The sequence below is a fragment of the Acyrthosiphon pisum genome, chromosome A3 (genome assembly GCF_005508785.2).
Source record: "Acyrthosiphon pisum isolate AL4f chromosome A3, pea_aphid_22Mar2018_4r6ur, whole genome shotgun sequence".
In the NCBI taxonomy this organism is placed as follows: domain Eukaryota; kingdom Metazoa; phylum Arthropoda; class Insecta; order Hemiptera; family Aphididae; genus Acyrthosiphon; species Acyrthosiphon pisum.
This window is the reverse complement of record NC_042496.1, coordinates 20,317,941-20,335,671: the sequence shown is the minus strand read 5'-3', so window position 1 is coordinate 20,335,671 and position 17,731 is coordinate 20,317,941. Positions and strand designations below refer to the sequence as shown.

The following is a 17,731-nucleotide window of genomic DNA, read 5'->3' as shown; positions in this document are numbered from 1 at the left end:
TAAAAATATGAATTTCAAACGCTCATAAAAATTTAATTCGACTTTCTTATAGACATTTTTTTTTTTTGATAAAGGTAGATAATCTTATAAGGAATTTTGTATTACATTTTAAAATCTTAGATTTAAAAAGAAAATTTTTTACGAATTCTTAAATCAAAATAATTTGCTAATTTTCGTGATTTTTCCATATTTTGTCAATTTTTGAACTGAATGCTTATAAAAAAAAACTGTGACTAAGGATTTTTAATATTTTTCATCTGCCTTTGAAACAATATACTTGGAGCCTTTTATTAAATTTTCAAGCTTTTTTAATCAACAAATAAAATTTTATTGATATTTTTAGAAAAAAAACTAAAAAAAAATGGAAAATGAAAATGTCTCTAAACAGTTCAAAATAAATCAAAATATTTTGAAAATGTTATCGTGTATAGAAAATGGAAATATAAACAACCATTGAAAATGTCATGTATCTACTGTCATTTGTTTTAAAGTTACACCAAAAACCAAATTCAATTTTGCGAAAAATCGATTTTGCGTAAAAATTCCCGTTTTTCCTTAATTTTTCTTTTGTTTTTCACGGTACTTTTGAAAACTATTGGGAATTTTAAATTTTGACCTCCCCAATGCACCAACGATATTCACTTTCCAATCGAACAAGATACTGAAGTTGATAATCGAAGCATTATTTCGACTACTTATCGTGTACACAGACACAAAAAAAAAATATAAAAACACACATCATTGTAAAATCAATACATTCATCGTTCCACTCAGAATCTAAAATAACTGGTTAGTACATAAGACGCAGGTACCTACTTATTAAATATTATAAAAATGGATTATAATTAATATAGATTATTATTTATTTTATTAATGTATGTTTAAATATATAGTTTTGGTTAAATAATATTTAAGTTACTCCATGTCTCCATAGTATTGACATAAAACCAAATGTATCGTATAATATTACTATAATATTGTAGTAGGCAGTATAGGGATATCAATATTTAATATTGTTTAAAAATAAGTACAATAAAACAATTTTATGGGCTTTGTTTGATATAAATTTGTATATGTACCACCCAACGATTGGTTACACTCACTTCTTATTGTCTTTAATAGAATGGTCATAATATCTTAAATGTTGATACGGATAAGTCACGTTCCAGAACTAATAAAGTGTATTATGAAGAAGATAATTCAAGTTTTATCTACAGGTATGTGATTACGATACCAATATGGTGAAGGAATGGACGGACTATAAGTTTCCCAGAGGAGGTAAAAACGCATTACCAAAAATCCACAAGGGAAATTGAGAACTTGGTACATTATTGTTCCCACATCATAGGTACGTTGTAGACTCCAATAGTCCAATATTATATATTAATACAATCTAAAATTAATATCGTTTAAAATCATTTAATTTTATTTAGATTGATAATCTTGAAAAATAGTACAAGCCTTTTTCATAATTTATTCAATTATACTAATGAAAGAAGTTTTATTTTGTATAGATACCTGTATACTTTAAGTAATAGCTTCAAATCAACTATAAAAGTTGAACACGTACCTATTTAAGTATTATTAGATAATAGTACACAAAAGTGTAAGCATAAAATGTGAGCTTATTTTATTTATAACTAGATAACACGGCCGCTTTGTTGCCCGTAAAAAATGACAACTCTTAAAAAAATTGTGGTTGTTCAACTCCTTTTGGGTGTAACTGCATCTCATGTCCACTGCACCTCATCAACCTTGGTAGGCAATGTGCGAAAATTTGATTTGTTGCATTGCAATCAATATACAAAAATAAATACTAATTTCAACTAATTATTGCTCATATAACCAATAACAACCATTTATAAACAAAAATGTCCATCGTAAATCTCAAAATCCCTGCTTGAGCACCTCCCCGGGTTGGACTACCTGGTCCAATTGTGAACTTAAATCATCCAAGGAACCACTCAAACACGCAAAAAATGTTATGAAAATCGGTCCAGCCGTTTAGGAATGCATAAAAGACACAGACAAACATTCATTTATATATATATATATATTATACATATAGATAACTTAAAAAAAAGGAATTTAATTTTGTTACTATGTACATTTTAATGTTATTTATAAATTTGCCTCAAATTAATACATACCATGACAAAATTAAAAACATAATAATATATATGATTTTAATTTAAAATGCTTCTTTTATAAGACCTGAAGAGAAATGAAAATCACTAGTAAAATAGGTATCTACGGATAAAAACAAAAATTTGATCAATTGATTTTTAAGAGCCTGTTAAATATTTAAGGATTACAGTTATTAACTATATGGACGTTTATTCAACCCGGCATTGTAAGAGTATTAAATTGCTCAATCGTTTGATTTGCATATTTATATTCTAATTAACAATGTACCTACCGTTTGACATCCGGTCTTTCACCCATCCACCTTTTTAGGTATCTAAGAAATGTTTTATTTTGATTTGGATTATTTAGAATAATTTCTTCATTGATTATAATAACAAGGATTGCGTATATAAAAATGATAAAACATAATTGGTAAAATAAAATATTTTATAAAATGCATATACCTACCTATCAATAGAAAAAACTAAAAAGGTTACAAGTTGTAAATTGGCGATATTAAATTTAGTGTAATAGGTAAGTATAAAATATCGATAGTTTTGATAAAATTAAGTCCTTATTTAGAAAAAAGTTTTGAAACGTATTTTTCACTGTAATAAATGCTTGATTTTCATACATGTGAAAATATAAATTATTCAGTTGAGAAAGTTAAGTGTAGTGTTCTGAAATAATCATTCAAGCTAAAACTCAAACTACAACTTAAAAACTGAAACATTTTCAGTTATTTATGTGTTCAATATTTATATATTTTAAACATAAATAAAGATAAATCAGAATCAAACAATTTGAATTACTTAAAACAAATAAAAGTTTCTTTTTCTAAAACAAGGAGTCCGATGCTTAGGATAATTTATTTTGAATTTGAAATCATAAAATAATATAAATATATCTTTCTGTTTGTTAAATTATTTCATTGAATAAATATAGTAGGTACCCCTATAAATAAACACGATTTGTGTACGATACGAATTACGAAACAACAAAATTATATATACAATATTAACAGTGTAACATTGTTTTTAATTATTTTTCAAACTTGATAACTGCTCTGATAAATAGAATAGTAAGTTTACCCAATGTTATATTTTTATATTTAATGAAGTGAAATGTATATTTTAAATAATATATTTATGTAAGGTTAGGTAATTACTCGTTGCAACTATAAAACGTATAAATACTCTCTCGTTTTAGCGTACAAGCAATAGAAATACAATATTTTTACCATAATATTTGTAACCTTTAAGCTTTTATTAGTTTTTTTCTATTACTATATAAACAGCAAGACACATGTATAAAATATGTATACGTAATAAAGAACCTATACCTACTCATTTACTTGTAAGCTTATATTATTGTCGCCTGTTGAATATCAAAACTTCGTAATTTTTAGGAATTTATATAATATGATTTTTTCCAGGAATAGGTTAGGTAATACATTTTTATCACTCTATGTTTTATTTTTCTTCATTGTTATTATGACAATTTTACATTATATTGGACAATAAACATTTCAAGTATGTAATTTTCTATGATATACAGACTACAATTAATACAATACAAATATAATATTATTAATAATACGCTAGGGCAATTAAGAATAATTACCCTGAAAAAATGCTATAAAAAAATATATTAGTTTGTGTGTGGAAAAATGTAAAAAAGTAATAATACTTACTCTACTTCTATTAGGTATGCCGTTATTCCTCACTGGATGTTCCGCATTCCATACTTCTGTGTTGGCTACAAACAATTAAAAAAAAAAGATGAAAACAAAAAAACTACATCATATTTTTTTAATTAAATAGTTAATACTATATTTAAGTTCTATCCACACTAGATCATTTAAACAATTTTCAAAATGTTTTCTTGATAATTTGTGTTATTTACCATACGAAATTACAAATATTTTAATCAATAGTACCTTTGTATTCATTAAAAATAACTTAATGGACATTATGACTGTGTTAAACAATTAAACGATTACTTACCATGGTAATCGAATTATTTTTAACACAAAATATACCAAGACAATATTTATAAAGTGAATATAATATTATGATACAAAAAATATAGTTAAAATAAATTGTAATACTGGAAACAATGGTTTAAAAAGGTGTACTATATTAGTAGGTAGATATCTAAACAAGGAACTAACAGACAATACTATAGGACCATAAAATATATTTTGAATTAGAATATATTATTATATAGAAATAGCAATATGTAACGATAAATGTGTTTTACAGTACCTATACTTAGTTCAAATAAGTACCTACCTAAACATAATTTCAGCATTTAACCTTTTCGATCGTTCATCGAGTATCGTATTATAATTTTAATAAGTTGTATACGTCAACATAATAATCACTTTTTTAAAACTCTGAGCAAAACAGAGCCGATTGTCATTTTCTTTTAGAGTTGTAAAAATGATTCAATCATCAACTTTAAGGATGATTCTGGTCTTATTGTTGGTAGTTTAGGGATTAAAGAATAAAAAGTTTCCTGCAATATATAGGTACTTTTCATAAAATTGGAAAATACGGAAATATTTACGCAAAACCAGTTTTTGGCGGTAAAACTTTAATTTAGTTTTGTATAACCGTAGACTTGAAATGTTCACCTAGTATTGATATAAGCATTTACTAGACATGATATAATTTTCAAAATATTTTAAATTTTATTGTATATAGCCTACATATATATATATATGTTCAACTGTTTTAGTTTTTTTTTTGATTTATGAATGATGACATTTTTATTTGTTTGTAGGTAAAAAAGTTTGAAAATGTAATACAAATTTCCTCAAAGTCGTGATTATTACAGAAATTATTCAAAACGTTTTTAATTTTAATACTCAAGACTAGGTACTGGAGTTCAAAAGAGTTATAAAATCACAAAGACTTTTTTTGAGCGTTTGAAGTTCAAATGTTGATAAAATTGAGTATTTAAGCGTAAAATAACAAAATTCGTCAATGTACGATAAATATGTGAAAAGGAACATAATACCTCGAGAAAGTAAAAGGAATTCCGAGATAGTGATCTAGGATAGTAGTCTCACTGGGAGTGATTAAACCAGGATGAATGAACATGCGATATTTTTTCAAAATAAGTTCATTCTACCATATTACTGGATGCAATATATACATAATATAATACAATATCCTTAGACCACGACCTGACCATCTTTCAGAATCGTTTTACGTATATGCAGTGATTTATCATTGAATTCAAATTTAACACATCCATTACAGTGATCTACTCAATGACGAGGTTCACTCGATGTACACCATATAGAAGAGCTATTTTCCCGGTTTTTACATTTAAACCGTTAAATAAGCTGGATACACAATACATTTCGTACAACCCAAAGAAAATATAGAATAGGCACAATGGCCACAATAATAATTGTTATAATTTAGAAATCAGGTGAATAAAATGGTGCTTGTGATAAAATGTATACTGATTAAATAAAAATGAATTAAAACGCATTGATTGGAAAGATACCTATGCAGTATGTGATATACAAGATAAATGTAAACTTAACTTTTTAATGATATTAAAAAGCTGTCTTGTAAACAATACTGTTATTTTGTAATCGTAATACGAATTCAAATATATTTTATAAAAAGGTATTCTGAATACATATTTAGATACTAGAGAAAGTATTCAAATACTATTAGAATATATTTATTTTTTCCCTCAAATATTTGACAGTTTTGGAATAGGTGAAAATTGACGTGGGTCAATCATATTTTATTCAAAGAGAAAAACCATCGTTTATAGCTTATATAATATGCCTAAATTTTAATTAAAAAAATTTGTTTTGTCACAAACATAAACTATTTTCGAGTTAAAAATAAGTATTTTTAATGAATAAAAAATAAAAAAATAACTATTCAGTATACTTATCAGAATAATGTTTTCAAAAAGTATTTTAAATATAATTCAAATAACAAAATAAATACTATGAATACTTTTATTTGAATATATTTATTCAAACACTTAACAAGACTATTAAAATGTAATATGCATTTTCTAGAAGCCAACATTATTGCGTTAATAAACCCTTATCATGAGTATAAAATACCACAAATAATCCATAAGGTTCTGTAACATATTTAAGATAAAATTAAATGCAATTTATTTTTATGTTTAAATTACTTATAATGTTAATAACAAATAAGGTTAAATAGTTACTCATTTGACAAAATATTATTTTCAATCGAATATTTAAGTTGAAATTAAATATTTTGCATTCAGTAAATTCTTAATGTGGTTTGATTTTCTTATATTCAAGATTTATATCACACGTGTTTTAAATATTGAGATTTAAGTTTTTAATTAATATTAGTTATACAATATCTATACGAATCATTTTTTAATATTCCAAGCTTCTAAAGATCTAGATTTTTTAATAATACATATTATATTGTATTTCATTAATCAATCAATAAACTGTACACTGTACAGACAACATTCTTAGCATTAAAGTTTAATGATTAAACATACAACGGTTATTTATCAGCAAATAACAAAATGTTTTTCAATATAAAATATTACAAAAGTTACTATTAAAATCAAAAAGTAAAGTGTGTAATAATGTCAAGAAAGCCTATGGATTATAAAGCATGGGTACAAGACAAAAGGATTTAAGACATTTAAAAACCTAATAGATATTATGTCTGCTTGAAATATAATACGTTAGTATAATATTAAAGGTAGGTATGTCAAATTGTCTGTTATTATCACATTCATAATTCACTATCCACATAAAATATCTTACTACTATCTTATTACTGCAGAAAAAAGTAAGTTTCAGACTAGTTTTTTTTTTCATTTTTTTGGACAATTTTGCTTTGGATATATTTGTATACTAGCAAATATCTAAGCATAAAATAGGTTTGGGAACACGCAATACTATTTATAATTCACTACAAAACTACACAAATAATAATAAAACCGATCAAATAGTATTTTATAAGAGTTTAAAAACAAACTTATTTTGTTATAATTATACAAAAATTAACGTTGAAAAACCACATAAAAATGTATTATACTCCCAAGCACCATCTGCCAATTTTACAACCACAGTATACACTGTCAGTACCACGCGAAAAGTTACTGAGATCATTACACACGCGTTTCTCCATTGTGATTACCTCACCCAAATAACTAACTTTACACTAAACATTGTGATTATCTAACAAAATATACTCTGTGTTAATGTGTGCGATGGGTCTTCATCCTGCCGACTGTATTCTCTGTAGAATCCCACCATTAACAGCACCCATCTTCGGACAAATACGAATCTCTTATCGGTAGTTAGTATTTTATATTTATACTGATGATATAATGTGTCACTTAACTGTAATTTTAATCATTGAGATACTATGGATTTTTATACTTTTAAAGAGTTGTAGAGAGTGAGAGACTTATGTAGGTATACAAAAAAATGGACAGCGGTGAATTTCGCCAAAGATATTACTTTTGAGATACTTTACGAGTGAGATAAATATCTCATCAATAGTATATACATTATAATTAGCGGAAAACAGCGCAGGGAAACTATTTTCATTTCTTGGCTAATTTTAATTTCAGTAAAAAAAAAAGTATTCAAGTAGTACGTATATATTACAATACGATACAGCCAACTTTGAGGAAATTTTTATTTATCAAGGAAAACGTATAGATTATAATCATTAAAATCGAATAAAAATACCGTTGTCCTGGCAAACTTTCAAATGGCGAAAAAAAATGGATATATACACTAAAAAACGTAAACGCCCCATTAAAAAGCAGAACAGAAAAATGTCTTACTATTAAAAATATGGGAATAAATTACTAGAGCGACAAAAATTGAACGCAATAATATGACGTGGTCCACCACAGTATATTATAATTGTATATAACGTACATAAAAGCTATATTTCAAATAGAATGTATACAAATTGTATGATTTATACAACTCGACACATCTCATTGGATTTTTTTTGTTAATCTCATACAATTTACTTATTATTATATTAATGTGAAGATCAAACTGTTGCACTGTTTACTACCTAAGTATACGTTATTACACTATCGGCGGGTATGTTAAATTTTTCCTTTACTGTTGCAAAAATTATTTCAGGCAATTTTCATACACTCCCTCAAAAAACCACCCGGTTGCAATTATATATGTGTTATATAGTAGAAAAGGTAGAAATTAAATGTGTAACAAAATCCTGAATTCACAACTGTTAATATCACCCACGCTATGCGTGTTCGTTGAAAATAGAACAAACATTATCGTAGCCATAATACTAATAATGCGAAATCTCGTTTTGGGGGGGAAGAATTAGCAGAGCACGTTTTGTGTTAAGCCTATCCGACTAACGGCACATCACGTACTCGACACCAGCTACCCGCAAGCACCTAGGTACCCAGGTTTGCCATCTTTCGATAAAAAAAAAAATAATGACAATATCAATATTATTATAATATTCTGATAATGCAATTAGAATATTAAAGAGAGATTAATTATATTGTGATTTCACTAAAAAATGTAAAATACATACAAGTGTTTGAAGATGAATATTGCATTGTATTTGTACACACACGATATCCATATATATATTTCAATGAGAGCAAAGGGACATTATTATGAAAAGTTACCATATCTACTCTGCACGAATCTACATATTTTATTATATTACTTTTCATAATAAAATATCTACAAACATATAAAAAAAATATCGTTATAGAGAAACAAGACTCTTAATAAATCATATCAAGGTAGGTTTTTAAGTCCAACCCACTACAAAACATAATTCAAACTTTAACCATAAGTATACTAATGCGACTTATATCTTGTCCAAATCAGCTACACGCTATAAATAAATTTATATTTCATAATAATTTAACGTAAACCTATATTCCGTTTTTGTATAATATGTACAACGAAATTCTAATGACTAGTTCATATTAGAAAATACTTTTATGGATTATTTTTCGAAGTGTAAATAATTTCCACAAATTGTATCGTTGTAAAAAACTAAAGAAATATTATTATAACCGATGATATAATTTATTTGATGTAAAATGTGATACGTTGACACGCTGTGTGTATGTAATTTTCACTTAGACATAATACGTATTAAATTCTTGAAAACGAAAGTGGTAACTGTAGAGTGTAGGTAAAGAAAATACAACCTACTCAGACGTATATAAGCCCAAAATTATTGTGTTTTATTTTTAATTACCTATTAAATATATACTTACAAGTGACGCCCGCAGATAAATAGCTCAGTCAGTGCATATTACTTTTAGTGTCAGTATTAGCCACGGGTGACAACCCCCGCCCCACCGAAAAATACCACTATGTTAGTATGTTCTGTAAGTTCAAATCTATACACAGAATAATATTTTAATAATAATGTTCCAAGTATAAAGTAATACAATTTAATAATATAGAAACCATAAAACTGTAATGTATTTTTTAAATTATAAGGGTTTATAATTTGTATTAATTAGGTATACCTACCTATAGGTACAGGGTTAGGTTACGCATTATTATGGTCAGTATAATTAATTAATAATTGTAGTATAAAACAGTTAATTATTTAGGTATAACAACATATTATTTACAAAATAAAACATAACTTAACTGATATTTTAATTTGTTTACGTATAAATAGGGCTATAGATATTTTGTATAAAATCAATTTGTATTATTGTTGTGATATATATGAGTCATACCTGTTTGATTACAGAATTTTAATTAGCAAGCTGTTAACATTTTAAGCTTAACATTTTTTTTTCGTCTTCAAACAAATGCATTTTATCATAGTATTTTATAATATTAAATTATATTCACATATGATGTTACACATGGTACCTATATGTTTCCGTACTCGCATGACTGTATGAAGTAAATATGGTTCTCAGCATATTGGCCATAGTCATTAGAAACTAATTAAGAAGGAACTTGAATAATTTTAAGAGGTCCAAATTATTAGTTTTTTTCTCATTAAATTTTACAGTTAATATTTTACGAATAAAACAATAATAATTAGGTACCTATCCGTTTTTTGAAGAGTTAAAAGATAAAACAAAGAGTTGTGCACCTACTTTTAAAATTCGTGAATTTCTTAAAAGCATTATACCATAATATTTACAATAGAATAATTATAATGTTTAAATTTTAGTTTGTTAAATGACTTAGAAAGTTAGAGACACTACATCCACATATTTACATTTAAATTAAGTTGTCGAAACGCAATTGTCTGTGTACATTATTTATTGAGTATGAATTCCTCTTTATAGGAAAAAATACACTTATAACACACAAAAAATACCCTTAGTTAATTAATATTCTAGGATAAGTAATAACAACATTTTATTATAACACCATAGTAATTATACCAACGAAATGTAACAGATATTAAAAGTAGGTGAAAAAACTACAAATTACAATAAAAGTTATTTGTCAATTATCGTTAATAATTTGTATTATTTTTATGTTATAATTCATAAACAATACAAAACAGAACGGAAAATTTCAGACGAACGCTTAACAAAAAATAATAATTCGAGTATTTACAAAATATGTATACGAATGGACACAATGAGAAATTAAATAATAATAAATTCTTTTTAAGTTGATTCATTTCACAGCATATCATATAATAATCAATAGAAAAGTAATACATCTTATCTTCTATTATTTAATAATCAACAAGAATAGCGTTGTCTTGTTAAAAAAATATTAGGACAAACTGTTTTTCAGTTACTTATCTGTGTTACATTAGAATGTGAGTTTAAAGGCCACAATAAATATTATGATTGCAAGCTATTTATCTTAGAAAATGTAGAAAATGTAAATACTAAATTATAACACTTAAATCATTTTTTTAAAGTTGAAGATGAGGTCAGCTTTTGATATATTTTCAAATAAGCATAACTCAATATTCTTTAAAATATATAGCATCGTAACTGAATTAGTTATTGTTTAAAAACGTACTTAGATACATTTTTTTAAATGTTATTACATAGCATTAATTTAATTAATAAGTCTTTTACTTATACATATTATTAATGTAGGTATATTTATAAAACATTTAATACTACTATTCATGCATTATAAATATAATATAAAAAACATCATCTATTTTCAACTAAATCATACAAACTTAAACACACCATGACATTTTTTTTTTTAAATCTTAACGCATACACTTATTTCTGTTAAAAAAATTTATTTTTATTTTTTGAATTACTATACAGTATATATACAAACTATTGCAATTAAAAATATATATCAGTAGGTATATATTATATTACATTTCAGCATGATATGTAATGACTAATACTAGATAAATTAACATGTTTGTTTAAAAAAAACTTGCCACTCATCAATGGTACTTCATAGGCTTCTATTTAATACAAAATATATTTAACATTTCCGACTTTTTAAATATATCAAAATTATTCCTGGATAAGTGGAGAGTTCCAGGGAAAAGATTAAAATTTCACGACCTAGTTCCTTTTAACACTCCTTGTTTCGTTATTACCTGTTGTGGCAACTGCATTATAAACTACATATGTATTCATTTTTATCTTTCTCTCTTCAACCATTTAATAAGTCGGTCAATGTGATTTACCCGGTCCAAGGTCATTTCAGTGTCTTAGTTGCGTCACAACAAACTACATTATATATTTATATTATACATACAGGATGATACATTTTATTAAATACATTTGATTGTATAAAATTTCTAAATTATTTTTAAAATAGCAAGTCACAAAACATTTCATATCAATATAATGTTTCAACATGATTTTAAAAAGTAGGGATAGCTAATAATTCGTACGATTTCAAATATTTATAAATCAAATTTAAAGAAAAATATTCTATTTTAGAATTAAAAAATACCCACGATAAGCTATTATTTAATATTTAGAAACAGTTTTTAAAACATTAGAAAAAATTCATTAAATATTTAAAGTTATTTAAAAAAAAAAACAAAATTTGTGTACATTAAAAAGTATACATTTGAAAGTATTTAAAAAATGTTATTTCCCATATTATTTAATTGAGGTATTACATGTTAAATGGATCATCCTATACGCTGTAAATGTAATTTGTTTATATATAATATGAATGTACATACTATACATGTGACTATACATATTATATGTTGGTATGGTTACTATAGTCATATCTTGTCTAGGACTAATTCATCATGTGGATTATCGTATGTACCCCTACCACCCTAGTATGTATAAAGGCTTAAGCACGCGATAATCCACAAACATGTTCCATGTGTAGGCAATACTGTACTGTCTCACTGATCGCAAATGAAACGCTAATTAGGCTTTAAGTCCACGCGTCTTCTACACATGATATTAAATTGGAAAGCGTATAAACTCCCGTATCTTGTACTTCCCAAACCCCTAGGTAATATGGAAGATGTTACACATTTTTGGAGCCAATTTTAATAACATTTCAACTATACAAAATGATCAATGTAAGATTAAAGATTTGTTCAAAATATAGTTATAGTCTTCTGAATAACGCTTAAATCTATAAAAGAAAAATCATACCTACCGAAAAATGTCATTGTTTTACCATAAGCATTCAAAAATTTCAAAAATATAAAGCAGTGATGATAAGGACCAACTTTTTTTTATACTGAGTGTAAAAAAAAAATTCATTACGGGACAAGAATTTTAAACTTTTCCTTCAAGACTTTAGTTAATAGATCTAAATTGATATTGGTGATAACTGATGACTGGATGGATAATGATAACTATGTGTTCACGCAAAACGATAAATACGATTATTTCTAAATTATTAAACCACGGTGACGTAACGACGATATAACGCCTCGACATATTTTCATGTCCGATTAACAACGTATGTAATTGACGTTAAGCAATAGGAAAAGAAAAATATTCGTTCATTTAATTTATTTCACATATGCGTTAAATTTGTTTTTCAATTTTTATTTTATATGTCCGCGGGCTGGTTAATAAATGTTTAAGGCCGTAGTTGAGCACCCCTGGACTAAAGTTTAAAATTCAGTAGGCAAATAATTATCTATACCTTATAAATACATATAAGCTATATGAAACATTAGGAATATTCCTTGTTATCATGAGTTTATTGACTTCACACATTTCTATCTTCGCTCTGAATCTAACAAATACGACTTTTATAACAAGCAACATTTAAATTAGGTACCTACTTATTCATTAATAGTATTAGTATATCTACGTAATTTCAACTATTTATAATTTTAATACCTTATAATGTTATAATATCATATAGATTATCTAACATCATATTATGTGTAATATATGTTTTCAAATAAATTTTTTTGTGAATATTGATAAAGTTTAATATTTATTTTGGTTCAGTAACGAGGAAGTTTGTAGGTTTGTATACCATACATATTAAGCTTAAAGAGTTATTTGTACAATTAAATTAATAGTAGGTAATATATTAATAATATTAATGTATTAAATAATGCAATTTACTTTTTATAAAACAGGGAAAACAAATAGGTACATTAAATATATAAGTTCCAAACAATAGACATTAAGTTATTCTAAAAACACTAATTACTTGTCTTTATTTTGTTAAATTTTAAGATTAATTTCTCTTGTAGTCGTGTTCGTTATCTATTATAAACTACCTACTTTTCAGTTTAAGACAAACGTAATACAATCATACAATAAAATATAAATACTTCAAAATAAATATTATATATCTGTTTAAATTAAAAAAAATATAATATAAACTATAAATTATAGTTAATAATAATTTAAATTAGGTACTAGTTACTAATATCATTAAATTACAACTACAATGAAAAAAAAAATTTACATATCAAGTACGTAAAAACCATGAATAATTCAATATGTCTTCAGACATTTTTTTCAGTTTTAAAACTGTTGTTTTTAAACACAAATAATTATAAATTATAAGAAAAAATAATCTTTGTGCGTTTAACATATAGCCCATGCAAGTATTTAAAATTAACTACCTATAAATTTAACAACTTTCGAAAAGTGGATCTCTGAACATAAAAAAAAAGAATTGCAAAAAATAAAATTAATGTTATTAATACTTATTCACATATTATTGATTAGGTACATTTATAGAATTGTTAAGGAACTTCATTTTGACACTTTTATAAAGTTTGTCATACATTTATAATATATTGTGCATTATTAAAATGTTTTGTCTTTTAGGAACCTTTGGCAGCTCTTAGTAGCTATTGGGTTCAATTTACAATTCATTTTTAGTGAGTATAATAATTATTGGATAATGCATTACACGTTAGGATATTTAAAATTTTTAATATTCTTTAAAAATTATCAATATTCAGTTTAAAATGTACCTAAGTTATTCTTATTGTAAAATTATTTATTTTTTTTACACTATATTAACAATAGTTTCTGCCAGAATAAATTAATTTAAGCACATATATTAAGTTAAAAATTATGACGATAGTATTGTTTAAGTTACTTTATCTTTTTAACTATAAAATACCTAGGTACTTACCTATATATTTTATTATATTAGTACTCGTATGTTTCTGTATAATATTATTTGCTGCACATTAAATACGCTACATTATATTACGCTGTTGTAGTTTGCATTTGGATTTTTTAGATGTTAAGTATAAAATATTTTTAATGTATATAGCCATATAGGTACCTAATATTTATGGAAGTAATAGTAATAAATACCTGTTTGATCATGTAAAAGTCGGTCCAATGTAATAGTATTATTTTTTTCAATCGCTCTATGCCGATACTTGAAGACGTCTTTGCTACTAGACGCGCAACCCATGTGCACTCCATTCGCTCTTTCATTCACCAGCCATTATTTTGATCACCATCAGGATGGCATGCTTAACTAATCTTCAAAATTCTCCACTCGGCAAATGACAGAAAGAGCTATAAATAAAATCACCATGATTAAGTATGATTCAAACTAGCTTCAGTGATTTAATTAATATGTAATATATTATATATATATACATATAATTAGTTTATTTTATATATATATAATTAGTGAGAGGTATACGTCTTTAATTCTGTAGATTGTTTATTTAACAGATAAGGTGATTGAAATTAATTAATCCAGTAAAATAGCAAATCATTTTATGTTTCTAGTACCTAATTATTATTTTTATATAAAAATCACAAGTTATTGTTTATTAGAAATCTAAGATTAATATTTTCAATTATACAGAAGTGTTTAAAATAGGTTAGGTAGTAAAGTAGGTACACAAAATGTGAGATACTTCTTTCTTTTTTTTTTTTTCAACTAAATTAAACAACCAGAACAGCTGGGATATTCACCACTTTTAGTTGATAATAGTTGAAAATTATATTTCATAGACCGCATAGTTGTATAATACAAATGTAGCTAAGTGCAAAAATAATTCATCACATTTTTAGTAAGGATAATTTATTGGCATGGGTTTCCTCAAGGTGGGCTATGCGGAAATGAATAAGTAAACTTAATGGCCAACGAAACTACTTCATCTCATTATTCAACAAAAATAAACTTAACTGCAACATCAGAGACACTTAATTTTGCTAAAAGCAAAACAAATGGAATTATGTGCAGACCAATTTAAATTACTCGCCTATTTATTTGAAATAAACCCAGAAAAGTAAAATTCAACATAAAAAAAATTATAAATTCCATTCTGGCATTAAAAGAATATAGGAAGTAAGTACATAAGGACAACCCATGTGAAAATATGAAAAACTCAACCCTCACTCATGCAGTCATACCTTATCAACAAAGAATCAGTACAATCATGTTGTGATGATTTTCATTCAGATGATCTATTCTTGAATGTAAATAAAATATTATAACCAAATACATAGTGATCAACTGCCATAAATACACAGAAGTCAGAAGCACATAAAATCATCAATAATTAATTTCCAGTACCTACACCAAGCATCCATCCAATAAATAAAATACCGAAGCATTTATAAAATAAATTTGAGACCAAAAATTGTAAAAATCGTTATTAGATAATGTTATGATTTAAATTTATCTTTAAGGAGAAATAGGGTAGTACCCATAATTATTGTTATAATATAATTTATGTTCAACATAAATTATCTATCTCTATTATAATATTATAAACGTATAGGTATTATATATTTTTAAGCTATATCTAGCTATTACATAACTTACTAATAAATGTAAAACTAAATACATATGGACTCTATATTTTGGTTGAAAAATAATAAACAAAGTTTAAACTAAAAATTTTAAATCATATAAAAAATAGAATGTTGTATTATTATTTATTATATTAAATTATAAATTAATATTGAGTGAAAATAAAGGTATGAAAAAATCATGAAAAGAAATTTAAACGTATTTTTACAGAATATTTAAATATCGACTATAATACAAACATAATAGTGTATAGGTATAGATATTTATTATTTATTCAACATGACAAATCAAAAGATGAATGATAGCAAGGACTTCCGATTACTAAAACCATTTATCTTGACTTTATAAAATCGGCAAATACTATTGTGAAAAGACATATTGTAACACAACAGCTATAACTTTTCCATGACTCCGTGTAGGTACACTGTAGTACACATAAACAAGCAGTATAATCCTACTCGTATGAATACCACTTTAAAACCAAGATATTAAAGACCATGACCTATAGTTAGGTTATTACCCATTTTCTTGTAATTACTAGGTAGTTAACATTGTGTTTTGATCGAGAGTGAAGATAATATCTAGGAACAAATTAAATACTTCTTAATACAAAAACAAATTAATTCACATCAAAATATGTAGCTAGTAAAATAAAAACACTGTAAATAATATAAATAATAATAATAATATTATTTTAATCTATATACTACCATATAAAATTGTAAGGGATTTTCTACTTTACTACGACCGCGCTAACCGAGAAAACTACTGAACAGATTTGGCTGAAATTTTTTACTGTTATACCTGAAAATCTGCTGAAAGTTTTAGTATCACTTTTGTTAATAAAAAATAAGTATTAAGTTCTTGAAAAATCAAAAACAAAGTTAATTTTCTTATACATGTTCGATTATGTTCGATGTTCCCATTTTGTAACGACAATATTTAACATTTTTTCAATTTTTTTCCACGAGGTTCTACCAAATACTCCTACAAGTGATCTATTATTTACAATTTTATTTTATTCGTCATCTATATATATAAAAATGGTGCCAACAATGTATCTTAATTCATCAATTGAGAACGGCTGCTCCGATTTGGCTGATTCTGTTTTTGTTGTGTTGGTAATTGTCAGGACAGGGTTCTTATAAAAGAAAATTTTAGGAAATTGCACCAGAAAAAAATAAACTAAATAATAAGAAATATAGTTTATTGTTGCAGATTAAAATAATAATAGTGTATTATAATATATTGGTTGCCACTTACCATAAGTTAATCGGGCATGTTTGTTGATTTGTATTACTATTTTTTGTCAATATATAATATATATATATATGAATTGATGTTTGTGTGTAGATTGACCTCTGGGAACAAGATAGGCTAATTTAA

At 25.4% G+C, this 17,731-nt stretch overlaps 1 protein-coding gene across 2 annotated transcripts in view; it reads right to left on the bottom strand.

The window, feature by feature from the left end:
• LOC100162637 (high affinity cAMP-specific and IBMX-insensitive 3',5'-cyclic phosphodiesterase 8) overlaps window positions 1-17,731 on the bottom strand; it is a 79,525-nt gene that overhangs the window by 44,010 nt on the left and 17,784 nt on the right. For both annotated transcript variants that reach the window (XM_029491512.1, XM_029491513.1), the window contains exons 2-3: window positions 14,884-15,093; window positions 3,821-3,885 (exon numbers count right to left, since the gene is read on the bottom strand). In XM_029491512.1, coding sequence (XP_029347372.1) covers window positions 3,821-3,885; window positions 14,884-14,986 — 168 coding nt within the window. In that variant the 5' untranslated portion in view covers window positions 14,987-15,093. The remainder of the gene's footprint in view (window positions 1-3,820; window positions 3,886-14,883; window positions 15,094-17,731) is intronic.